At 39.6% G+C, this 26,356-nt stretch overlaps 1 protein-coding gene across 1 annotated transcript; it reads right to left on the bottom strand.

Annotated features, from left to right (window-relative positions):
• Positions 1-5,002: 5,002 nt before the first annotated feature.
• Positions 5,003-22,446, bottom strand: CUNH3orf85 (chromosome unknown C3orf85 homolog). The gene is made up of 4 exons (XM_036351049.1): positions 22,383-22,446; positions 22,236-22,288; positions 7,434-7,567; positions 5,003-5,785 (listed from the first exon to the last, which is right to left on the bottom strand). The coding sequence occupies exons 2-4, from the start codon at positions 22,282-22,284 to the stop codon at positions 5,696-5,698; spliced, it is 273 nt and encodes a 90-aa protein (XP_036206942.1). The 5' UTR covers positions 22,285-22,288; positions 22,383-22,446; the 3' UTR covers positions 5,003-5,695.
• Positions 22,447-26,356: the final 3,910 nt, after the last annotated feature.

Here is a 26,356-nt window from a genome sequence, read left to right as displayed (position 1 = left end):
GCCCTGAAGAATTTCTCTAAAAGTAAACCACCATCACAACACAGGTTATTGAAATTTAGGATATGCCTCGTTTGCTGTGAGACTTTGGAGGACAGACACTGTCGTAAAAATCAGAACCTGGACCAATCACATTGTGTTAACATGTTATTGAGCATCCAGAAGAGAAAAAGGGAAAACAAAAGTAATACATTCATAATAAAACACAGTTGGTGTCTTGGTCATGCTAGACATCTACAGATAGCTGTATGGAAGCCTGCTCTGTGCTTTAGAACAGTCTAAATGAGGTTGGGGCACCAGGAGGAAGAGGTGGAAGTCTTCCTGTCTGTCACTGGTCAAAGTTCATATTGTAAAAGGAGTATGAACTGGCTGGTGTGGCTCAGTTGGTTGAGCATCATCCTGAGCATTGAAAGGTCACCAGTTCGTTTCCTAGTCATGTCAAATGCCCAGGTTGTGAGTTCGATCCCCAGTGTGGGAGGCAACTGATTGATGTTTCTCTCTCATATCAATGGTTCTCTCTCTCTCTCCTTCTCCCTTCCTCTCTCTCTCTCAAAATCAATAAAAATATATTAAAATAAAAATAAAATTTTAAAATGCTTTAATTTTTTAAAAAAATATATTTTATTGATTTTTCACAGAGTGGAAGGGAGAGAGATAGAGAGTTAGAAACACCGAAGAGAGAGAAACACCGATCAGCTGCCTCCTGCACATCTCCCACTGGGAATGTGCCCGCAACCAAGGCTCATGTCCTTGACTGGAATCGAACCTGGGACCTTTCAGTCCGCAGGCTGACGCTCTATCCACTGAGCCAAACCGGTTTCGGCGAAATGCTTTAATTTTTAAAAAAATATTTTTTAAAAAAAAATATACTATAAATAAATTTAAATAAATAATAAAAGAAATCCTCTTAAATTTCTAGATTATATGACCTGGCCCCAAGATTTGGGTGTTAGAACCCAGACCTCACTGCATGGTGCTTTACCTGACTCTGAGAGTGGTCAGGGCAGCTGAAATTCATGGGCCCGGTGGGTCAGGCCTGGGCACCAGGGTCTTTACAGGTAGGTGTGCCAGAGGCATGCCCTCAGCTGGGCAAGATGGGAAAAGATGGCAGGGTTAGAAGTTGTGGCAATAGAAGAAAGGCTCTCTACTGAGGAAGGGCAAGTGACTGAGGTCTGCCAAATAGAGGAGTCCAAGACATCAACTGTGTTTTATTATGAATGTATTACTTTTGTTTTCCCTTTTTCTCTTCTGAATGCTCAATAACATGTTAACACAATGTGATTGGCCCAGGTTCTGATTTTTATGACAGTGTTTGTCCCAGTAAATCTGAAGAGGTGCAAAAATTGAGGCTAAAGCAGACTAAGGCAGAGTTGAAAAGGCTTCCTAGAAGAGATGATGCTTGAATTGCCACCAGAAAGAAAGGAATTTCCAGGTGGATAGAAGGTTGTGGGTGAGAGGTCATGGGGATGACAATAGGAGTTTGGTTACAAACAATTTTCAAACTGAAAGAATAGTATTTGCAAAGCACATGATGTGAAAGAAGCTTGTCAATCTAGTGGACTGCAAGCATTGCCTGGCTGGGTAATTATGGTACATGAACAACCAGCTGCCTCTATATTCTGAACAGCCAATTCTACCATCATCAATTACCATGCAGAAATTGAACCTACAGGGGAAAGTGAAACAGAAAATATTTTAGTATGATATATTTTAGTATGATATTCAATAAGATAAAATATATAAACTATCTAGTATCATGCACAGCAAAGCCCATCTGTTATGTCCCAATAAATGTTATTTCCCCCCGCCTTCATCAGTTAATTTTTTTTAAAAAAAATCAGGTTTTTGAGTAGAATATATAAGATTAGAACCATGCTTCTCATTAATCTCATTGAAGAAAGACATAATTGTTTCTTTGGACTAACTTAGCATTAGATCATTCACTTGGGAGCCATGTAAATCAGCATTGCAGCAATTCTAAAAGGTAGAGTGTCCAAGAGACCATAGAAAAGGTTAGCCTCACCCCGGTGGTGTGGCTCAGTGTTTGAGTGTCAACCCATGAACCAAGGGTCACCAATTCAATACCTGGTCAAGGCACATGCCCGGGTTCTGGGCTCAATCCCCAGTAGGGGACATGCAGAAGGAAGCCAAGCTATGTTACTCTCTCATCAATGTTTCCATCTCTCTATCTCTCTCCCTTCCTCTCTAAAAAATTAATAAAAACATAAATAAAAGGTCAGCCTGGTTATTGGCATATTTGTTGACTGGGTCTATAAAAATGCAGGAAAACTTAGCAGAATCCTATCTATAATAATAAAAAGGTAATATGCTAATTAGACCGGACATCTTCCAGACATCATTCCAGATGTCCTTCCTGATGAAGCCACGGCCGGAGGGAAGCCAGTGACGGCAGCTGGGGGAAGGAAGGCCTACTGTTGCACAAATTTTCATGCATCAGGCCTCTAGTTTATGTAATAAAAAGAGTACACTGGTGAGCCTCAAATTTTCAGCAAAGTCTCAGGGAAGTCTGAATGTGGTGGGAATATTATTCCCCGTCACTTTCACTAAGTAGTGGGACTGTTTAATCAATCAGACTAAGAAAGCAAATCAACATGCTTTCCTTTAGATTTTAGAACAGAAACCTTCTACTCCAGAAGAATTCAGAGTCACCACAGTCTGTATGTTCTGATGCTACAGTAGAACACGTGAATACCCCAGCTACAGGGGTCATGTGGAATCTCAGGAAGTAAGTTGGAGAAAGTGTAGTCTCTGACCCTCTCTGTTTCCTGTTGTTGTCCAGGTTACTTAAGTTTGTTTACAGCTCTTAAAAATGTTAAAAAGTCTTTAGTCTTCAAATAGAAAGACTTTTACCTAGGGTTTATACACTAGATACAGACTTAAACCATATGGGAGCTCCCCACCCCCGCCAAAAACTTAGTTATGTCGACTTACATACCAATTTGAAAACAATCCATTAAAAAGAGTCAGCCAGATAATTGGTACCTCAATGCAATCAATTTTGTTAAGCCTTGAATTAAGAGTTGTTCTGGTCTAAGCTGATTTTGCATATAGACACCAAATATGTGGTCCCTGGGTTTTCTTAAATTCTATCTAAAAAAATGAATCGTCACCACTTCCTGCTCAGCTATATGGAAGTTAACTAGATTTCCAGATAAATTATTTTATGTAGACCTAGGTTGTTTTATTTTGTTTGTTTATTACTTTTATGATATCATGTAAGTTTCCAAAAATTTCTCATGTAACTATGTTTAGATAAGAAACCTCCTTTCCATGCTTGCTTGATCAGATAACTACCTAATCTCAGTGTTACCTAAATGAAAATCAACTTGAGAGCTAACTTACAATTTTACTTCATTAGGGGCCCACAATCCACTAAGCTTCTTTCTTGTATTATACTGAACAAAACACATGAATTAAAGTATTTTTCCTTTTTTCCACTGTATGTTGTCCAATCACAGCTGTGTGAGTGTGTGTGCATGTATATGTGTATGTGTGTGTGTATGTACGTGTTGACAATCTAAATAACTTAAAATAGGTTGTAATAGTTAATTTGTGTGTCAACTGTGCCCAGATCTGTGGCCAAAGATTATTTTGGATGGTTCAGTAAGAATGTTTTGGATTAGAATAATATTTATATTGGTTGGCTTTGAGAAAAGCAAATTGCCCTCCATGATGTGGGTGGGCTTCATCCAATCAGCTGAAGGCCAGGAGAAAACAGGCCCGACTTCCCTCCTGAGCAAGAGGGATTTTGCCAGCCGGTGATCTCAGAAACTGAATTTAACTGCAACATTGGCTCTTTTCTAAATGTTTAGCCTGCTGGCCTTTGGACTTGAACTGCAGCATTGGTTCTTCTCTGGTCTTCAGCCTGCCAATTTACCCTGCAAATTTTGGACTTGCCAGCCTCCTTAACTGCATTAACTAATTTTAAAAAACCCCAATAAAACCCTATTGATTCTGACTGATTCTTTGGAGAACTCTGACCAATACCCAGTATTCTCTAATTTTGTATTAAATAATCAAAGAATAGAACTTTGTAGTACAAAATGTATATTATTTTTGAAACTCTGAAGATGTGCTTATGTATAATCGCAAACTTATTTCTTAATGTAAAACCAAATGATTCATCATCTTTGTTTTGTCCATTTAGTTGTGTTTTATTAGGGAAAAAAAAAAATCTTTGGCCCGGCTGATGTGGCTCAGTGTTTGAGCAATGACCTATGAACCAGGAGGTCACAGTTCGATTCCAGGTCAGGGCACATGCCAAGGTTTTGGGCTTGATCCCCAGTAGGAGTGTGCCGCAGGCAGCTGATAGATGATTTTCTGCCATCACTGATGTTTCTATTTCTCTTGCCCCCCTCTTCTTTCCTCTCTGAAGTCAATAAAAAAATATTTTTAAAAAATATGTTTATATGTATTGAAAATGGATACGGTTAACATAATAAATTATGCATTAGCTTTCAATTTTTCACTGAAAACATTTCTAGGGACTAGGATAGAAAATGGAGAATCCTTAGTAGCTGCCAGTGTCCTCTTCAAGACAAAAGTGCTTGGCTAATGTCTTTACTGTGCAGCTTCTTGACATCTGACTTCACCAATATACCCTCTGCTGAAAAGTGCTTAAAACTATTGTAAGAGCACATACGAACAAGTATGGTCTTGGGAGGATGCTTCTATTTCCCAAATGAATCCTTCCACCTGTCACCCTCCCCCCTGCTAAGAGAGCAATTGACCTAGGTATATCATGGTATATAGAAATACACTTTTGGAGACAAAAACGTTCACTTATTTGTGAATTGAGGGGGAGGCAGGACCTTGGTGATTTAGTTGTATCATCTCCTTATTAGTTCTCAAATTAGAGTTCTGAGGTAGTATTTCATGGGTATATGGAAAACTGTAGGATAAGTGTAGTACACTCTTCTTTAGAATCATTTTTTTCCAGTTTTATTTTAAAAGATCAATAAAAAAATAAAAAATAAAAGATCAATAAATATTCCTGGCCAGTAACCCAAATCTGTTATTTCATAATAAAATAAACATTAACAGTATATTATGGAGCAGAATACAAATTTACATACATGTGGCAAAACTTCTGAGCAAGTTGACATTTATGTAAATGAGTGGCTTTCAGTGGGGTCCTAGTCACCATCTACTCCCTAATATGAGTTAAGATTTTATTTTCTACTGCTCTCAGTAATACACCTTTGATGAAAAACGTTTCAGGAGTGTGGTCTTAAAATAGCTTGGCTTTAGACAGTGACAAATATTGAAGAGAAGAGGAGAGAACCAGCCCCATTTAAGAAATCTCTCTTCCTTGAGTTAAAAAGTAAACTAACAAAGAAGAGGCAATAGAAAGCAATAGCTATGAACAGAGAATTTTAATGATACTGCTTTAAATTTTTTTTTCTTTTTCAATAAAAGACCTTTCTGATAAATGTTATTACTACAGTCTTTTTAACTTTAGTGCTCATTTTATCTACCATTTACAGAGAACTTTGAATTCTAGGTCACTACATAAATTTCCATATTTACTTTGTTCAACGTCTCTGTGAGACAGGCATAATAAATAATCTAGTAAGTGACAAGCATTTGCTTTCAGCACACCAAAGCTGTGGTTTTGGTACATTGCCGTGCTGACTCCCACTGTTTTTGCTGTCCTGGTTTAACCAGCAAAGCATATTTATCGGGTAGTAGATATGTCAGAAGTGAAGGAATTCACATTCAGATAATACTGTGCTGTTGTCTTCAAAGCAGTCCATTTTTCATGAGCCTGCAATAAAAGGAAACTCAAGTCATGATCTCTGAGTGTGTAGAACACAGGCATCAATTATTCTGATTATCATACAGATATTTTCTAAAAGACTGAGAGAAATACAATGGAAGAATGATTCTAAGCAAGGTTTGGTTTTCACACTTTTAGTAATCTGTTTACTTCACTGATGAAATGTTTTGTAGTTTTCGCAGGGCCACGGTGTGACCCATGTGGTAGAGTCTTGGTATATTACAGTATCTTTCAGTTGATCACAGCACAGGTTTACAATTACAGTTAGGAGTGTACTTGAAAGTTTGAATATTCCATGAGGAAGACACAGCCTTCCAGTCTATGTAATTATTTAATTTGCCAAAGAAATAAAGTCTTCTTTTAATACCTCTAAATTATGCATGTTGGAGTAAAACAGGCATAAAACTAGATTCAAGCTACTGCGGCACCACTCCTACTGGGGATCAGCAAATGCTAGGCAGAACCAAGCTGATCCTGCTAGACCAGTTAAAACCCAGCTATGTGGAGTAAGGAGAGGATCCAAGTCCCAGGAAAACACAGAAATTCAACTTTTACAATGATTTATTTATTTATTATTTTTGTTGTTAATCCTCTCCCAAGGATATTTTTCCGTTGATTTTTAGGGAGAGTGGAAGAGAGAGGAAAAGACAGAGAGAAACATCAATGTGAGAGAAACACATTGATTAGTTGCCTCCTTACAAGCCCCTAACAGGGCCCGGGTCAGGTAGGAGCCCACAACCAAGATACATGCTCTTGACTGGAATCGAACCTGGGACACTTTGGTCCACAGGCCAATGCTCTATCCACTGAGCCAAACTGGCTAGGACTATAATGATATTATACAACTTTTACACTTGGTGATGATGAAAATCTAATACATGTGGAAAGAAAGAAAGAACAAATCAGTGAAGGAATTAATTGCTATACATCCTCATTTTCTAAATTGCTGAGTTGTAAGAGGGAAATCATGACTGATTGAAATCCTCAGATAATTTAGCAATTTCATTTGGCCTGGAGTTTCAAAGTGTTCTTCCATCAAAAAGAGGAAATAAAACTGGTGAGTTCAAGTTTCTTTTTTATTTCTCTTGGAATGAGTATACAAATGAATAGGAAAATGTAAAAAAGACAAGCAAATGAAATGACATTAAAGCTTGGGTAATTATAACAGAGGGAAGTTAGCAGCTGAACAACTGAGAGAGAACTAAAATGTGACCGTAATCCATCCATCCACCTACCCAAACATGTAATCATTTATTGAGACGACTACATAACAGTCATTTTAGTAGCTCCTGAGAATAATTATTTTGATGTAGAAGACTTGCACTTTACCTTTGTAGCCTAAGTGCATGAAGCAAACAATTTCAGTGTGACATTTTGTGAGCTCTTCACAAGTGAACAGCATGCGAAGGGGAGAGACGAAGGAAGGACAAATGCCCCCCTTGGAGAGCCGGGAAAGGCATCAGAAAGGAGACATTTGATCTTGGTTTTGAAAGTAGATGTGGAGTTCACCAGACCAAAGGCACTTTATGGAGAGGAAAGGGCAGGGATAGCTCACGGCAGATGGACAGGAAAAATCAGGACTAGGTTGGTGGTGTGTTAAAGCCAGCTGATGAGATGCCTATTTAAATGCAAATACCTGATCAGCCAGTGTGTTTTCCCACATATTCGGACTGTGATCTGGGTCCCAGTAATCCTGAAAATATACGTGTCTTTTGAGATGTAGGAACTGGTTTGCTGGGTCTTCCAACAAAAATGGCGCTCCCAATGCTCCTGTAATTCAGAGTACAAGAGCACAGCATCTTTTAGGGCAACAGTTTACATCTCAATGTTTCCTCTTAAAGAAACACAACTGTGGTTCTGGGAAAATGGGCACGTGAGAAGGAAACCTTGGAAAAGTTTTGCCTTGAGGGAAATGGCTGCTCCTTAGTCCTTTGCCACCATTGTACTGACACCACCCTATGTGAGCTGTATATGGTACAGCATGAAAGCTAGTGCTGTGAGGTGGATGGAGGTTTTCAGAGCTTCTGTACATGCATGGGAGCCCACAGAATCAAATTCCAGCCCCATCACTATTTTAGGCAAGTTGTTTAATTTCTCTGAGCTCTAGTTTTCTTTCTTTTTTTTTTTTTTAAAAAATATTTTATTGATTTTTTACAGAGAGGAAGGGAGAGAGATAGAGAGTTAGAAACATCGATGAGAGAGAAACATCTATCAGCTGCCTCCTGCACATCTCCTACTGGGGATATGCCCGCAACCCAGGTACATGCCCTTGACCGGAATCGAACCTGGGACCTTTCAGTCCGCAGGCCGACGCTCTATCCACTGAGCCAAACCGGTTTCGGCAAGTTTTCTTATATGTAAAACGGTATAATAAAAATAATAACAACGCAGTAACAAAATAACATTGGATTACCATAAGAATTGGAAAAATTAATGAATATAAACTACCTGGCTCAAACCTGGCAGTCAACAATGTTATTCTTGCTTTCCAAGCCTTCTAAAATAGAACATATCTTTCAGTTTATTAGTATCAATAGAGCCATCATTAAATCAAACAGACCTGTATTTTCTAACTCCTTCAAACTTCAGGATCAAAAAAGAAAAAAAGATGATAATTTTAAAAATTCAAACTTCCTTAAGATCTTGAAATTTTAATAGTCTATATTGTGTTTTTATTCTTTTTTAAAAAATATATTTTATTTTTTTTTACAGAGAGGAAGGGAGAGGGATAGAGAGTTAGAAACATCGATGAGAGAGAAACATCGATCAGCTGCCTCCTGCCCACCCTTTACTGGGGATATGCCCACAACCAAGGTACATGCCCTTGACCGGAATCGAACCTGGAACCCTTCAGTCCGCAGGCCGATGCTCTATCCACTGAGCCAAACTTGTTAGGGCGTGTTTTTATTCTTAAATAAAACACAATCAGGTTCAGAGTTGTAAATTGAATAAATATAAAGGAAAACACACCAACTTCACCTATGTGTAACAATGCAGTCTGTTTATTGCTTGTGATAAAGAAGCGTTTATTACAAATCTAATTGTAAGCATGTTATGTTAGGCATAGATTCATCATTAAACAGATATCTATTGACAAATACTCTGTATGGATCAGGGTAAGTGAGCTATCAGGTATGAAATTTCTCTATAGAAAAGAGGAAGAAAAGGCTTAAGATACAAAATAAGGGAACATAAGATTTGATTGTGCTAAGAGAGATTTGGAGAAGCTTATATTACTGAACACTAGGGTTTTGAGACACAAGCAGACATTTTCATGGTCAGGAAATTGCTTAACCTATTCCTTGAAGGAAATATTAAATTAGCTTCATGGGAGAAGGGCAAGACTTTTAATTTTAAACTGTTGGAATAATAAGAGCAAAAGTCATTGTGAATCTACAAGACTAATCTCTGAAAACAAGTATATACACAAATATTAATAATATTAGCTAGCACTTATTGAGCATGGTGCTAAATTCTTTAGCTGAATTACCTTATTTAATACTCACAACAAACCTAAGAAGTAGCACTGTCAATCATTTCATTTTTCAGACACAGAAACTAAGTCACAGAAAATTTAAAAAAATACGTTGAAGGCCACACAACCAGTGGGAGGCAGAGATGAAATTCTTCCTTCAGAGCTACTGCACTACATTATGACTGTGAGCCAGGAATACTTGGGGCCAGATAACAATAGTAATAATAATAATAATAATAATAATAATAATAATAATAATAATATTCTTAGGCATTTTAGACAAAAAGAAACAACAGTTATTTACACGTTCTCTATGAACGCATGCTTTTCCAAGCTTGGTCTTGAGCTATAAGAAGGGTTTTAATTATTATCCCTATTATTTCTAGTTTAACTTGCCAATCCAGCAACCTCTGGTTGCAAATGAGTGTCTATGGAAAACGACAGCCTCTCTGGATACTATACATCAATCAGGCTGTCTCTGGATGCCAAACACTGCACTACTACTAATGCAGGATTGAAAAATGATTCAGACATATTCTTCATTTATAAAATGTTAGCAACTTTATTTATTCAATGATTTAAAAATAGAAGACAAAAGTCAACCTCAGAAGATATTAGTAACAGATGTCAGAAATAATTCTTGCCTGTTGCTACGTAATCTAGTTCAATACAGTCAAACCAGACGGTGGTGGAAGCCATTCTCTAAGATTGTCCCCAAAGATCACTGCCTCCTGTTATTCATATTCTGGGTAGTCACCTCTTTCACTTAGCAGGGCTGACCAGTGTATTCATAGTGTGTGATAGCACAGTGTGTGATTTCTGGGGCTAGGACATAAAAGCTATCATAGCTTCTGGCTTGCCCTCTCTTGGATCCCGTGCCCTAAGGGAAGTCAGTCCTCTACCAACAACCATGTAAGCCAGGCACTTGGAATCTGATGCTTTTGCTCCAGTCAAGCCTTCAGATGACTACAGCCCCCACTAGCATCTTTAACTATAACCTTGTGAGAGATCCTAAGTTAGAATCATCAACCTATGCCACTCCTAAATTCCTGACCCTCAGAAACTGTGAAATAATAAATGTGGATTGTTTTAAGCTGCTAAGGTTTTGGGAAATGAGTTATGCCATAGTAAATAACTAATGCAATGCATTATAAGCACTTACCAATATCAAGGAAACTGCTAATCAACAGATTTGAGACTAGGATGAGGCAAGTGAGGTCACTAAAGCATCCTATATAATAAAGAGGTGATATGCAAATTGACCATCACACCATCACACAAGATGGCCACCCCCATGTGGTCAAAGATGGCCACCCCATGTGGTCACAAGATGGCCACCACTAGATGGCCGGCAGGGGAGGGCAGTTGTGGGTGATCAGGCCAGCAGGGGAGGGCAGTTGGGGGGGATCAGGCCAGCAGGGGAGCAGTTAGGCATTGATCAGGTTGGCAGGGGAGTGGTTAGGGGGTGATCAGGCTGGCAGGCAGAAGCAGTTAGGGGCAATCATGCAGGCAGGCATGCAAGCGGTTGGGAGCCAGCAGTCCCAGATTGTGAGGGGGATGTCCAACCTGCCAGTTTAAACCGGCAGTCAGACATCCCTCAAGGAGTCCCAGATTGGAGAGGGTGTAGGCTGGGCTGAGGGACACCCCCCCTCCCCCATGCATGAATTTTGTGCACTGGGCCTCTAGTAAAATATAAGAAGGAACTCACTCTCAGGGTTATGCAAATGTTGTACCATAAGCTTGCCACTTGCCTCACCCCAGCCTCAAGTGGATGCAAAACACTGCACTAAGAAGGGTTCAAATTATTAGCCCTATTATTTCTAGTTTAACTTGCCAATCCAGTAACCTCTGTTTCCAAATGAGTGTCTATTGAAAATGACAGCCTCTCTGATAATCCCCACTGCATGGAAAGACAAACAAACAAATCAAAAACAAGTAAAAACCCCTTGCCTCTAGGGAACTCACATTATATTCAGAGTTCACAAATAATTATAGGAACACATATTGTGACTAGACCTTCTAAGGGGGGAGTGAGTAATTCAAATATTGCATGGAGGCTGCACAGAGAAATTAGTTTTGAGTTGAGCATCAAAGACTATGTAAGGTTTCACAGCTAGGAGGAGGGAGTGGCAGCAAAGGGCATGTATTCCAGGCTGAAGAAGATGAAAAGCTCAGAGCAGAGGAGCAAGGTGAGTTTCAGGTTCAATGACCCTCACTTTGCCAGTGTGATCAAAGGTAACTTTGTGGTATGGATGTGTTAAAGATAATGTTGGAAAGATGATCTGGAGCTTGATTCTGAAAGATTATACTGTCATACCAAGGACTTTGGGCTTTAGTCTGTAAATAATGATCACTTATGTGCCAGAAAATGATCAGGACCAGTTTTACTAAAAAAAAAATTTTTATTGTGATAAAATATACATAAATAAAACATACCATTTTAAACATTTTTAAGTATACACTTCAGTGGTATCATATACATTCACAATGTTGTGCAACCATCACCACTATCTCCAGAACTTTTTCAGTGTCAAAGATAGAAACTCTGTACCCTTTAAACAATAATTCCCATGGTCCTCTCCCCCAGTCCCTGGTAAATACCTTTTTACTCTGTGTCTCTAGGAGTTGGTTTATTCTAGGGACCTTAGATAAAGGGAATCCTGTAATATTTATCTTTCTGTGTCTGACTTATTTCACATAGTATAATATCTTCAAGTTTTATCCATGATGTGGCATATGTCAGCCTTTCATTCTTTTTTAAGGCTAAATATTTTGTTATGTATATGCCAACATTTTGTTTATCCATTCATAGATTTACTTTTGAAACTCCTTTGTCAATGGTATGGAGAGCCGCTGGTAAAAGGAAGAGAGTAGAGTGAAAGAAACAAGGTCAGAGGCTCTTTGAATAGTCCAGATGAGAGGTAAGTAGGTGACAGAGGGATGGGAAGACAGGATGGACTGGGAGGGAACTGGGAACTCCCATTCATTTAGGTTGACTAGTATGGACTGACCAGTATTGCATTTTTGGTTTCAGCTGAAATGTGTTAATAGGTGACTTTCAGATTTCTCCTTATTACATTTGAATCAAAAGTGTTCTACAATGCTACATGTTTAATGTGCACTTAATCTGTTTTTTAAAAGTTGCCTTTTAAAACAAAGGGAATGTATAGGTAAAGTAAATCTGATACCCTCAATATCAAATAAATATTTCTAAAAAAATTATGCTTAGGATATAATTTACAGCTGAAAAAGAAATCACAATAATTCTTAAGATAGCTTTATTTAGAAACATCCAAAATAAAACCAGTATTCTGCATCATTATCCTGGTGCATTTTACAATTGCTAAGAAAAAACATTGCTATTACATTAATCTTGGCCGAGAAGCATGCTTTAAAATATAAGCCCAAGCTATTTTAAGCTCTAATAATTCTGTCTTTTGTAAATCTTTTTTTTTCTTTTTTTTGCTCATGAAAAATATTTCACTCATATAATCTCCTCCAGCACCCCTCTCCACACCACCCTCCCCCTCCCAGAACAAAGCGCTTACCTCAGCATTATGCGACCAACAGGCATCCAATAAATATTAATTGATGGTGATAATAACATCACCCAGGAGAGAGACAGAAAGTAGTATTTATTATCCCATTTTACAAATGAGAAAATTGTCACGTGGAGATGAAATGACTCACTCAAGGTCACATAGTAAGTCAATGGCAAGACTGGAAATAAAATGTAAGTTATATAGAAGGGCATGCTATTATCCTCTCTGCTTGAGAAATCTCTCCTCCCTTTTTCAATCTGCCTGATCATCCTTGAAAGTTAGTGAGAACAAAATCAGAGTTTTGTGTTTGCAAGCCTATGTAATACTGCTGGGGTTTGAAAACCGAACCCTGACTTTTATTACCTTGTTGGCTATTAAATGAGTGGGTTTTTTAAATGTAGGCAAATGTGAGTCAGGTTAATACCTTTTTTAAACTTTATAATCATAAGCTATAAAAATATATTTTTCTCTTTCCAAATTCCTATACACCCTCCTTTCTTTCATCCTGTATCATAGTCTTACTAAGACCTGTCAAGCTTAATTCTACTATCAAAACCATTCTAGAATATCCTCTGCAGAAAGTTCTGTGCAGTAGAAATAGGCAGGAGTATGGAGCTATTCGAGATCACACCTCTCTTCACACAAGCCAAGAAAGATCAGAGATGCAAAGTCTTATCCTGGCCCTGGCAGTGACTAGTCACCAAGTCACTTTTTATCCCCGTATCTCCATTATCTGTTCTGTAAGATGAGGCTGCATCATATCATCTCTAAGGTCTCTTCCAGCTCTAATGTTTTTAACTGGGATGTATTCATAACAAATAAGTCGTTAACTGAAAATGTCTTTCTCTGTGTGGTATTATGTCATTGGAGCCTACAGAATATGCTAAGTGGGCACAGCTCCTACTACCATCAAGGAATTTACATGCTGAGAAATTCAGCACTGAAACAGACAGAAATAAGTGAAAGAGAAGTCAAAATAGACCTGCCCAATAATTAAAGCAAAACAAATAAAAATGTATTCACATTATGCACAAAGATGAGTGCCCATCACAGGCTGGTGAGCAGTATGGGAGTAACGGGAGCTATATTAGGAGTGGAAAGACTCCCTATATTGCCATCTCCAGGGAAGGCTGGAAAAGACACTTTAAACTGGATAGTGGAGAAATGACTGACTAGTCTGTATGCTATGCATGTGACCATGAAAATGATACTTGTGGTAGGAACCCATACACTAAAAATATCAATGTGAATTAATGTGAAACTTAAGATACAGAACGAAAGGGCAGCGTTTGATGGCAGATTCCTGTTTTCTTCAATTTGGACTAATCTCAGGCCTCCCTTTTCCGTTGGTGCGCTCTGCCCCTCTGGAGGGGGCGTGCCTCATTTAATTGGTAAGTGCAAGAGGCATGTCCAGCCCACTCTTCCTTTTTTCTCTGGTGAGTGCGCTGCCCTCAGAGGGCACACTTCCTGTTCTGGTTCTGCAACCTGCAATTGGGTATGAAATTTGCCAAGTTGTGGGTCCAGTCATCAGGCCTGTTATGTACTTATATATAGTACACATTGCATCTTCCAGTTGGCCTTTCTCAGTAATAAAGATAATGGATTGCCTTTCCTAATCATTTTTGGTTTATTTCTCAACCTGATCAAAACCAGGGCAAGGAAGGGGAGTGCTATGTGTCAGAAGGTGGCTCAGAGAACCCAACAGGTCTGTTTTCTCAGATCCTCACTAAGAAACAGGAAAAAAAATAGAGCATAGACAGAGCACTCCAACCAGCAGGAGTTTTCCATCCCTGGGCAGCCATGACTGTGAATTTCTTCCCTCATGTAACCTTCAGCTTCTGTGAAGTAAATGTGTTGGGATTCAGTGGGGATAGAAGACATAAAATATCTGCCAGGTTCATAGGATAGGCCTATAGTAGCTCTTCCATTGGATTCCAGTGATACTGATATGTGTAGTGTTACCTGATAACTGTACTAGAGAATAAGCACTATAGTCCTGTCACAAGTTCAAAACACTTAGGTATGGGATACTGAAAGTAAAGCACCTAGCACTCAGTCCAAACAATGAGAGAATAACATTTACTATTTACTATTTTTATTGGACATAGTCTCAGCCCATGCCCTTAAATTATTGATGTCTTTTAAAAAAAAAAAAGATAATATAAATACCCAGACAATTATGTGTGCACATAAGTTAAGTACTGAAAGTATAAATGGTCACTAGGGATCCTATCTAATAAAGAGGGAATATGCTAATTGACCCTCATGCCATTGCAAAGATGACGGCACCCACAGTCAATAAGGAGGGAATATGCTAATTGACTGCCACACTCTCAAAGGTGGTGGCGCCCACAGCCACAAGATGGCAGTGCCCAGTCCCCTCAGCTTCACTGGGGCGGCAGGTATGTGGCAAGGCTGGGCCCGCTCCATGCGCCTGCCTCCGGAGTCCCTCAGCCCCCCAGCCACCCAGGGCTGGCCCGAGGCACAAGCAAGCCTTGGATGGCAGTTGCCCAACCAACGCCCAAGGTCAGGCAAGCCTCAGATGTTGGCTGCCAGCCACCCTGGGCCGCCTGAGCCTCAAGTAACCAGGCCAGCTGATGCTTGCACTGCCGGCAGTGGCAGCAGCAGAGGTGTGATGGAAGCGTCACCCTCCCCTGATTGCGGGGTCACCTCCCACCCCTAAGGGCTCCCGGACTGTGAGAGGGGGCAGGCCGGGCTGAGGGACCCCCCCCTCTCCAGTGCATGAATTTTCATGCACCGGGCCTCTAGTTAAGTACTAAAGAGGATCAGGAGAAAAGGAGATACAAACATCTTGGCAATTCAGTAACATTCTCAAAGACCTATATAAATGTAGGATATTTTTTTTTTTTAATTTTGTGAAATATTAAAATACTAATGTTTAGGTTCATAATTTTTAGAATTAAATATTTTTTGTGTGTTAAGTAAATAATTTTCTTCACAAATAATAAAAGAGTTAATTTTTTCTTTTCACTCTATACTTTGGTCACTGACCAAAACTTCATAGTGGAAGATAAAATAGTTATATTTAATAGAATGGATTCTTTCATTTTGCTGAAATTCAGATAAAAATTAGTGAGAGAGAAAATGAGAGCTAAGAAATTTGGGTTGTGAGAGAAAAAGGTTGAAAAAGAAAAAGAAAGGAGAAGAGAGAAATCAAGAAAATAAATCAAAGAAAGAAGAGAAAAAAGAAGGGAGGTTGTAAAATATAAGAAGTCCTGAGGAGAACAGGACACAAACAGGCAGTAAGATGAGAGAAGCAAGGATGTTTGATGGACCTGCATTGGGAAAAAGAAAGAGGCACTGGACTATGGGACCAGTTCTCAAATCCTCAGGATCATAGTAAATGATCTGTTATTAAAATGCTTTGTAACTGAACTTTTAACTCAGAGATTTCAACTTTATTGACGTCACAATTGCTGATGTGTTGAGTACTTTGAAATGTAAACAGAAACTGGTTTGGCTTGAGTTCAACTTCCATCTGTTTTAACCTGCTCTCAGTACACAGCCACATTCACCCTCTCTCTCCTGGCCACGTACCTCCCTGGGATATAATTTGGAGCCAGCAGATATTTTATTGGTCTTTAATCACATACCATCGGTTCTCAACCTGTGGGTCGCGACCCCTTTTGCGGTCGAACGACCCTTTCACAGGGCTCGCCTAAGACATCCTTCATATCAGATATTTACATTAAGATTCATAACAGTAGCAACATTACAGTTATGAAGTAGCAACGAAAATAATTTTATGGTTGGGTCACAACATGAGGAACTGTATTTAAAGGGCCAGAAGGTTGAGAACCACTGGCATAGACAGAGAAATCTGTAACTCATGAAAAGCAGCATTTTGCATGATCCCATAGTGAGCCTTTCTGGGTCACTGCCTATGTGTGTTGATGGGATTCCCAACTCTAGTGTCATGACAAAAAATTCCACGTGAGTAGGAAAAGAGAGTTTTTCTACAACATTCAACAAGCTCAATGAATCTAGTCATAGGCAATGACATTTTTGGTTTTTGTCCAACCAAGTGATTTACCAGTTTATTCTTTTTTTTTTCTCCCCTCCCCCCGCCGCGCCTCCCCCCCTTACCAGTTTATTCTTACTACCCACTTTCTTCAAAGCAAGATCAACCTTAAGCTAAAGTGAGTAGGTAAAATTAAGATTTTTTAAAAAATATATTTTATTGATTTTTTACAGAGAGGAAGGGAGAGAGAGAGTTAGAAACATCGATGAGAGAGAAACATCGATCAGCTGCCTCCTGCACACCCTCCACTGGGGATGTGCTCACAACCAAGGTACATGCCCTTGACCAGAATCAAACCCGGGACCCTTCAGTCCGCAGGCCGACGCTCTATCCACCAAGCCAAACCAGCCAGGGCTAAAATTAAGATTTTTAAAATAAAAATCTTATAAAAGAAACCAAAAGTGTACCAAGGAATAAAGACTCTCCAAGAAATTGGAGGGCTGCAGACCTGATGGAAAAGGGTTATTCCTTTCATGAAGAGAGGGAAAAAGGGAGGGGTTGGAGGTGCTAATGGGGTCATGGGGAAGAAAGTGTAAGCTTAACAGATCTTGACAAAATAAACCAAACCAAACCAAGCCAAACAAACTTCATGATAAATTGGCCTTGGTTACTAACTGTGGACTGAAAAACAGGAGTTTAAACTATGCCAGAGAAACAGGCTAAAGGCACTGTCAGTTTTCCTCTGTGTAAAACCAAAAGACATGTACTTTATAGATAGTCCTGATCACAGGCCAATAATAAGAGCATAACTCCTCCTCTCCCCATCCCCCCCCCCAATTGTTTCATATATGAGTCAACCCCCAAAATTGGTTTACTTATTTAGTGAAACATTTTCCAAATATGTGTATTTTCTCTATTTCCTCTTTCTGAGATATGGGGCTATTTGTTTTAATTAAGTGCCCTACTGAGGTGGAACATGTTGAGTTCAGGACTTCTTTTTCCCTTCAGTACAACTAGGAACTGTCATAGAACAATCTACAGTTATATCCTGGTCTGACCCTATTTCCTCAGATAAAGTCACCCAGCTCCCTAACTCCAGACCTTTACTTGTCGAACCAATGGCTACAATACTGACCCTATTACTTTTTCAGGAGGAGATCTTGCTGTGTGCCCTGCTGCCTCTCCTGTTTCTGCGTAGCCCATATCTAGCACTGTGGTGCCGGAGGGGACAGTTTGTAGAAAGAAGGGTTTTGTTCTCAAAAGACCTGGATGTAGAATTTGTATGTGAATTGGCACCCACTACTGATTAACCGTGTAGTTTGGTCATTGATCTTGTCTAAGTCTCAGTTGTCTTTTTGTATAATGGGAATCTTAACACCTATTTGCAGAGTGTTTTGGAGAATTGAATTGAATTAAGGTGACATATGGACAGCTCTTGAAACATAATAAAGACTTAAAATAGTAGTAGCAATTTTGTTGGTTTATTATAGGAGAAAGCAATTCTTGACCTAAATGCTAAGGAGAGAGTTGCTTTGTTTTATAATCAAAGATGACACTTGACTTCTAATTCTCTGACTAGGGAATCATCTCCAATGTATAAGGTACTATTTTGAGAAAATCAATAAAATAATTTGGGGACTTTGCCCATATATGTAATTACTTGAGTAAGACTCATTTTTAGCTTCAGCATTCCCATTAGGAAAATAGATAATGAGATCTTTTCCCTATTTACTTCAAATTAAGTTCTAGATAAAAGTAATTTGTTAGACAACTAATTTGTACCAGAGAAAACATTTTAAATAACAGAAACAAACAATTTTTTAAATTGTTGTTTTTTTATGATAAGCAGAAGGACTCCAGAGAGGAATAGATGAATAGGCTGCATTCTTTTTTTTTATTTTATTTCCTTATTGGTTAAGGTATTACAAATGTGCCCTCATTCTTATATGTAAAAGGGAGGGAGAAGAAGTAACGAAAGTTGATTCAAGCTAATATTTTCCTACTTTAGAGCTGTATGACTTAGAAAATGTTGGTTAAATTAGTTACTAACTTAACAAATGAACTGGGTTCTAAAGACTTCAGTCTCTTCAGTCCGAAAGCAATAAAATCTTCTTTCCTGAGATCTGAAGGGCACCCAGCAGTGTCAACAATCCTCTGTTCTTAGTTTCTGATCTCAGCTTGCACTTGCATGAACTTCAATGACATAAACTCAATCATTCATTTATTTATTCACTATTAAGTGAAGTGAGTCAAAGCAGTTTCTTTATAGGTAGACATATTTGTATCTCAGCTGGGGTTAAAGTTAATTCCAACTTCTAAGTGCACAAAAATCACTTTTGCAGAACCATTTCCCCTTTGCCAGATATTTTTGACCCTGCAGTGTTCACAGGGGAACGTGGACCAGATGTAGTGCTTTTAGCCTTGCAGTCATCCACTGTCACCAACTCTAAAGTCAATTGCATGGATCAGCAGTCAAGGCAAAGCTTTATACTGATGGATTATAACCAGCCCATGGCTTCAGTTTGCAATGTGCTCCTCACTCACTCACTTAAACTGAGCCAAACTCATTTTTTTTCATCTGGAGATATAGGCTTAACTTGATGTGATGATAATTGCTTTATATTAATGTGGTTAAAAATTTCTAAATAATTTAATTAAACATGTCCCAAATATAAAGTGCAATATTGATGATTAAAACTCTTTATGAAGCCCTGCCTGTGTTCAATCCCAGGTCAGGGCACGTAGGTCAGGATGCATAGATGGGGCATATACGGGAGGCAACCAATGGACGTTTCTCTCTCTTTCTCTTCTCTTTCTCTCTCTCTCTCTCTCTCTCTCTCTCTCTCTCTCTCTCTCTCTCTCTCTCTCTCTCTCCCTCTCTCTCTTCCTCTCTCGCTAAAACCAATAAAAGCATATCCTCAGGTGAGGATTAGAAAAAGACCTCTTTACTAAAATTGTGGACAAAAAGGGGCGACATGCTAACCTGACTAGCTCAGGGAAGGCCTGCATGCGGTCTTGCAAACTCAAAGACCTAAAGTAACCACAAAGGATGGTCTGAAATGAAAATTTTAACTAAAAGCAGTTATGGTGGGTAGTCATTTCCTAGGCAGGTATCTTCCCTGACAAAGATAAACTTTGATCTTAACTGAGCCTGTTGTCTTTTTGCATCTATGAAACATACCTTTGGAATGTCAGGGTAACTTGTAACTTCCCCTTTTCTGGACCCCTCAGGACACAACCAATGTGCCAGGGCACAGGCCACAAATTCCTTCATTGTTATTGTGTTAATTGTTGACTGTTAACTATCCTATACCCATCTATGTAAAAGAAGCATGTGTCTATCATTTTACTTTTTATCCAGTTCCAGACATTTCCCTGTTTTGCTTTCTCCCACCTCCCTAATCTATCACCAATGGATTTCATGTAACCCACCTTTGATGGTAATTTATGAAAATGGGTGAAAAACCACCATTCTTCAGAGCATTATGTCAATACATTGAGATTCTGCTTCCCAGCAATTGTCAACAGTTTGGCTCAAATAAACTTACAAAAATTATTTATAGGTTTGAATGTTTCTTACCTTAACAAAAATTATTCACAAGCGTAGGAATAAAAGGCTAATTATGTATTCTCATATATACCTAGACTAATAGTTTAGATATAGTGCACAGTTGGTGGGAATACAGACTGTGAAAAACAGTGTAAAGATTCCTCAGAAAGTTAAAAATGGAACTGCCTTATGACCCAGCAATTTCACTTTGGGGTATATATCTGAAGAAACCCAACTGATTCAAAAACTATATGCACCCCTTTGTTACTTGCAGTGTTATTTACCGTAGCCAAGATATGGAAGCAACCCAAGAGCCCATTAGTAGACAAGTGGATAAAAAAATGGTGGAACAGATATAAAGTGGAATATTATTTAGCCATACAAAAGAATGAGATCTACCACTTGCAACAGCATGAATGGACCTAGAGTGAAATTGTGCTAAGTGAAATAAACCAGAGAAAAATAAATACCCTATGATTTCACTTATATGTGAAATCTAAAGAGCAACATAAACAAATACAATAGAAACAAACACATAGGTACTAAGAACAGACCGATGGTTGCCACAGGGGAAAGAGGTTGGGGGACTGGGTGAAAAAGTGAAGGGATTAAGAAGTATAAATTGGGGGTTTTTTTCAGTATGCATTATGGTGTGTAAGGACATATGCAGAAGAAATATAGTTATGTAACCCTTTTCTGTCAATCATCCCTGAATGTAAATGAAAGTCTCCACCCAGAAAAATCCCTCTTTTAAACCGTATAACCCAGGAGTTCGAGGCCACTCTCTCTGGACTGGCCTGCTCCTCGTTTGGAGTATATCTTCAATAAATCCTACTTTGCTTTAAAAGAAAAGAGGTACAAATTGTTAGTTATAAAATAGTCATGGAGATGTAAGTACAGCAGAGGAAACACAGACAGTAATATTGTAATACCTATGTGTGGTGCCAGGTAGGTACTTGAAGTATCAGGAGATTACTTGTAAAGTATGTGATTGCCTAACCATTATGCTGTACACATGAAACTAAAACAAAACAACATTGAGTGTAAACTTTAATTGACAAATAAGATTAAACTATAATGCAAAAAAACAAATGAAATATAAAAAATGATTTAGATATAGATATGTGTGTGTGTGTGTGTGTGTGTGTGTGTGTGTGTGTGTGTATACCTCAAGCAAAATACATAATTTTTGCATGGTTCTCAGAGGCATATTATAAAAGTAGAAATTTATTCTGATTTAAGCATCTACATCAGAGTATTTATAAATTGCAGAGATTTAACTGAGAATAATTTATACCTTTGTGAGTATCTTCAGTTTGGGTTACAAGAAAAACAAATGATCTATCAGTTCAATTCAGATATAAGCCCCTGAATTACCAGGCCAATATGGCAGCAAATTACCTGGCCTCCAGTGCCTTCCTTGATCTGTCTTTAAAACACCGCTTCTCTGAGCTACTGCTTGCCCTAAAGGTTAATAAATTCATACTCTCAAAGTACCTTGAGGTCGCCACATAATAGTACGATGTAAGTATTACAGTTTCTAAAAGGCATTTAAATTCTTCTTTGCTCAAGGACACCAGAGCACTTCTTTTGTGGCAGCAATTCAATAAATTTCTTAGCAACAGTAGCATGTTACTATGTTAACAATGATTAGGAATAAAATGGTCACACACATACACACACACACACACACACACACACACACACACACACAGACTTAACACTAACGTGTTCAAAAACACAGCATGGCACATAGCTTGTTTTCCTCAATGCTTCAGAATTGGTCTATAGATAAAGCCTGTTTATTCATGTCTTTAAAAAGTCAAAAGGGGTTATCTATCAACTTAGTAATTGTAAAAGATGTAAGTAGAAAAAAAATAGGTTCTTACCTATAAGCAAAGTTGAACATAGGACCACTTGAAGCATTTTATAGGCCATGATCCTGTTTTGAAAAGTAAAAAAAGATTTGTTTATTTTAATTTACACCAAACAAAGCTTTAGGGCATATTGGGACTTTCCAGGAACATAGAGCTTACCTGTTAGGAGCTGAGGCAAGGCAGAGAGAGGCCCTTGCTCGAGAGAGCTTTTTTTTATATAGCACCTGCCTTTTTACCCTTTGGACTTTTTTGGATTGACATTTTACGAGCTGTTTTGTATTACATGGGTCATGTATTTATTTACTAATTTTGTCACTTACACAGACTAATGTGATGTAAAAAGGGTAGAAAACTGATATATTGCTGGTGGGAATATAAAATGGTACAGTTACTTTGGAAAACAGTTTGGCAATTTCTTATGAATCTGAGCATGCAATTGCCATACAACCCATAAATTTCACAATTGGGCATCTATCTCAGGGAAATGAAAACCTATATTCATACAAACAAACCTGTGTAAGAATGTTCACAGCAGCTTTATTAGTAATATAAAAAAACTGGAAACAGCAACTTTATTAATAATTCACAAAAACTGGAAACATCCCAGATGTCTTTCAACAGCTGACTGTTAAGTAGATAGAGGTACACCTATACTATGGATTACTACTCAGCAATAATATAATAAAAATTATTGATAGACATACCAACTTGGATGAATTTCAAAATTACTTACCTGTATGTGCCCATATATATAGCCTTCTTGATATGACAACATTATAGAAATAAAGAACATTTTGCTATTTGTGAGGGATTAAAGATGGAGGTTAGGGAGGTGGCTTTGGTTATAAAAGGGCAATATGAGGAACCCTTGTAGGGATGGAGCAGTTCTGTACCTTGACTGTGGTAGCTATATGAACATAAACATGATAAAATTGCATAGAAATAAATACACACCTCTCTCTCTCTCTCTCTCTCTCTCTCTCTCTCTCTCTCTCTCTCTCTCACACACACACACACACACACACACACACACACACACACACACACAAATTAGATGTAAGACTGGGAAAATATGAATAGTATTAGTAGATTATCTCATAAGCATATCAATGTCAATATCAATATACTAGTTGTGATATTATACTCCACTCCAGTTTGCAAAATGTTACCATGGGGGAAAGTGGGGGAAGAACACACAGGACCTCTCTGTATTATTTCATTACAAGAGTGCGTGTGACTCTCGAGATCTCAAAATATAAAGTTTAATTAAAAGCAAAGGAACTTTTAACTGCATGGTAACATCTGTTTCCAACAAGAGAACATAATGAGTAAAGCCAGAACTTTTCTCATTTTCATTTTTCAAACAACTACCATTTTCAGTGGCAAGATTAACAGTTAACCGAATGAATGTATCATCATTCAGTTTACTCTAAACAGCAAACTATACATCAGTTATGTCAGCCAGTCTCATCAAGACTATGCAATCTGTAACAAGGAGGTATAGAGAGGTACAGGTGATAGAGGACAACTTTCTTATTGTCTATTTTTGAATTATAGAGAGTGTTCAAAACCCATATTTACCTAGCTGGGTGTTATACTCTAATTACTGATGGAATTCTCAGGAAGACAGATACCTGGAAATAAGCACAGCAAAATCTTGGCAGCATATCCCATATGTCCATCTATGAGATGTCAGTGCAACAGCCATTGCCCTTGTTTTTCTTCAGTGGAGAGGTATACATATGCAGTTGCATAATAGACTAGAGGAATCTCAAGAAAAACAGATGCAAAATACCTTGTTACTTGGAGGGCATAGAGCCAAAGGAGAAATTCATCTTCCTCTCTTCTCTTTCTTCCATCATTCCTCAACTTACGGATCTAAAATGGGGTTTGTCTGGAGGAGGGATGGGAGCAAGGTTGCATACTATCTCTTTTACTTTGCTTCTCTCACAAAATGAGTCATTAGTCAATTATTTTGGATGAGATTTGCAATACAAGTATAAAATAATAATAGTTCTTCCATGAATTATATATATACTAGAGGCCCAGAGCACAAAATTTGTGCACTGGGGAGGGGGGTTTCCCTCAGCTCAGCCTGCACCCTCTCCAACATGGGACCCCTCAGGGGATGTCCAACATCCCTCTTTAGGATCAGACATCCCTCTCACAATCTGAGACTGCTGGCTCCCAACTGCTCACCTGCCTGCCTATTGCCCCTAACCACTTCTGCCTGCCAGCCTGATCACCCCCTAACCACTCCCCTGCCAGCCTGATCGACGCCTAACTGCCCCCTTGCAGGCCCGATCACCCCTAACTGCCCTCCGCTGCAGACCTGGTCCCCTAAACTGGCCTCCCCTGCCAGCCCGGTTGCCCCCAACTACCCTTCCCTGCTGGCCTGGTTGCCCCTAACTGCCCTCCCCTGCATGCCTGACCCCCCCAACTGCCCTCCCCTGCCGACCATCTTGTGGTGGCCATCTTGTGACCACCAGGGGGCTGCCATCTTGTGCCCACATGGGGGCAGCCATCTTGTGTGGGGGCATGATGGTCAATTTGCATATTACCTCTTTATTATATATACTAGAGACCTGGTGCACAAAAATTTGTGCACTCGGGGGATGGGGGTGTTCCTCAGCCTGGCCTATACCCTCTCGCAGTCTGGGACCCCTTGGGGGATGACCACCTGCTGGTTTAGGCCCACTCCCTGGGGAATTGGGCCTAAGCTGGCAGTCAGACATCACTCTGGTAGCCCGGGAGCCTTCAGGGGATGGCCACTTGCCAGCGGGGAACAGGCATAAGCTGCAGTCGGACACCCTTAGCGCTGCTGAGGAGGTGGGAGAGGCTCCCACCACCACCGCTGTACTGGCAACCATCAGCCTGGCTTGTGGCTGAGCAGAGCTCCTCCTGTGGGAGCGCACTGACCACCAGGGGGCAGCTCCTGCATTGAGTGTCTGCCCCCTGGTGGTCAGTGTGTGTCATAGTGACCAATCATTCCCAGTCTTTCTGCTGTTAGGGTCAGTTTGCATATTACCTTTTTATTATATAGGATAGAGGCCTGGTGCACCGGTGGGGGCCAGCTGGTTTGCCCTGAAGGGTGTCCCGGATCAGGGTGGGGTCCTGCTGGGGTGCCTGGCCAGCCTGGGTGAGGGGCTGATGGGTGTTTGCAGGATGGTCACATGCCCTTCAGGGTGGGAGTCCCCAGGGGTGCCTGGCCAGCCTGGGTGAGGGGCTGATGGCTGTTTTCAGGCTGGTCAAACCCCTCCAGTGGGGACCCTCACCCCATGGAGGTTTTTCCAGCCTGGGTGAGGGGCTGATGGCTGTTTTCAGGCTGGCCACACCCCCTTTAGGGTAGGTGGTCCCCACTGGGGTGCCTGGCCAGTCTGGGTGAGGAGCTGTGGGCTGTTTTCAGGCTGGCCAAGCCCCCCGGCAATGGAAGCTCCCAGCCTCTCCTTTTTTTCTTTTCTTTTTTTATTCTGGGATTTATTTACTTTCTATGATTGAAACTTTGTTGCCTTCAGTGGAGCTAAGAGCCAGCTCCTGCTTGCTCCACCTCCGTGGCCACGGCCGGCTGAAAGCAGGTATCTGGGGTTTATGTATCTTCTATAATTGAAACTTTGTTGTCTTCAGTGGATTTCAGAGCCAGCCAGGAAGCTTGGCTTCCTCCATCACTGGAGCAACCAAGCCTCCTGCTCACTTCAGCTCCGTGGCTGCTGGCCACCATCTTGATTGGGTTAATTTGCATATAATCGCTCTGATTGGCTGGTGGGTGTGGCTTAAGGCATAGCAAAGGTACAGTCAATTTGCATGTTTGTGTTTTATTAAATTAGATATTAATATATACTAATATATAATATTATATATTACCTCTTTATTATATATATATTATATATATAAAGCCAGAGACATAACACTGTAATGACTGTAACAACCAGTCACTATGACACCCCCTGTGGCCAGGGAACTGCCAGATCAGGTACATATCTCCTTTTCTCCCCCATTGACCCAAGAGCTCTCTATGTGGTTAGCTGAGGCTGATTCCTGGCCATCATTGCAGCTTTACTTATTCCTCTGCTCAAACCTGCTCTTTTCCCATTCTTCCCAGTTACTGTTCTCAAAAGTATCCTTTAATAAGTATT

This window comes from Myotis myotis, unplaced genomic scaffold (genome assembly GCF_014108235.1).
Source record: "Myotis myotis isolate mMyoMyo1 unplaced genomic scaffold, mMyoMyo1.p scaffold_m19_p_2, whole genome shotgun sequence".
NCBI lineage: Eukaryota > Metazoa > Chordata > Mammalia > Chiroptera > Vespertilionidae > Myotis > Myotis myotis.
This window is presented reverse-complemented; position numbering and strand designations above follow the sequence as displayed.

Excerpts from the sequence above, each read along its gene's own strand:
- CUNH3orf85 (XM_036351049.1), bottom strand. The coding sequence starts at position 22,284 with ATGGCCTATAAAATGCTTCAAGTGGTCCTATGTTCAACTTTGCTTATA. Across the intron at positions 7,568-22,235 it reads ATGTTCAACTTTGCTTATAG|GAGCATTGGGAGCGCCATTT; the intron begins GTAAGAACCTAT and ends TCTGAATTACAG. Across the intron at positions 5,786-7,433 it reads AAAACACACTGGCTGATCAG|GCTCATGAAAAATGGACTGC; the intron begins GTATTTGCATTT and ends CTTTTATTGCAG.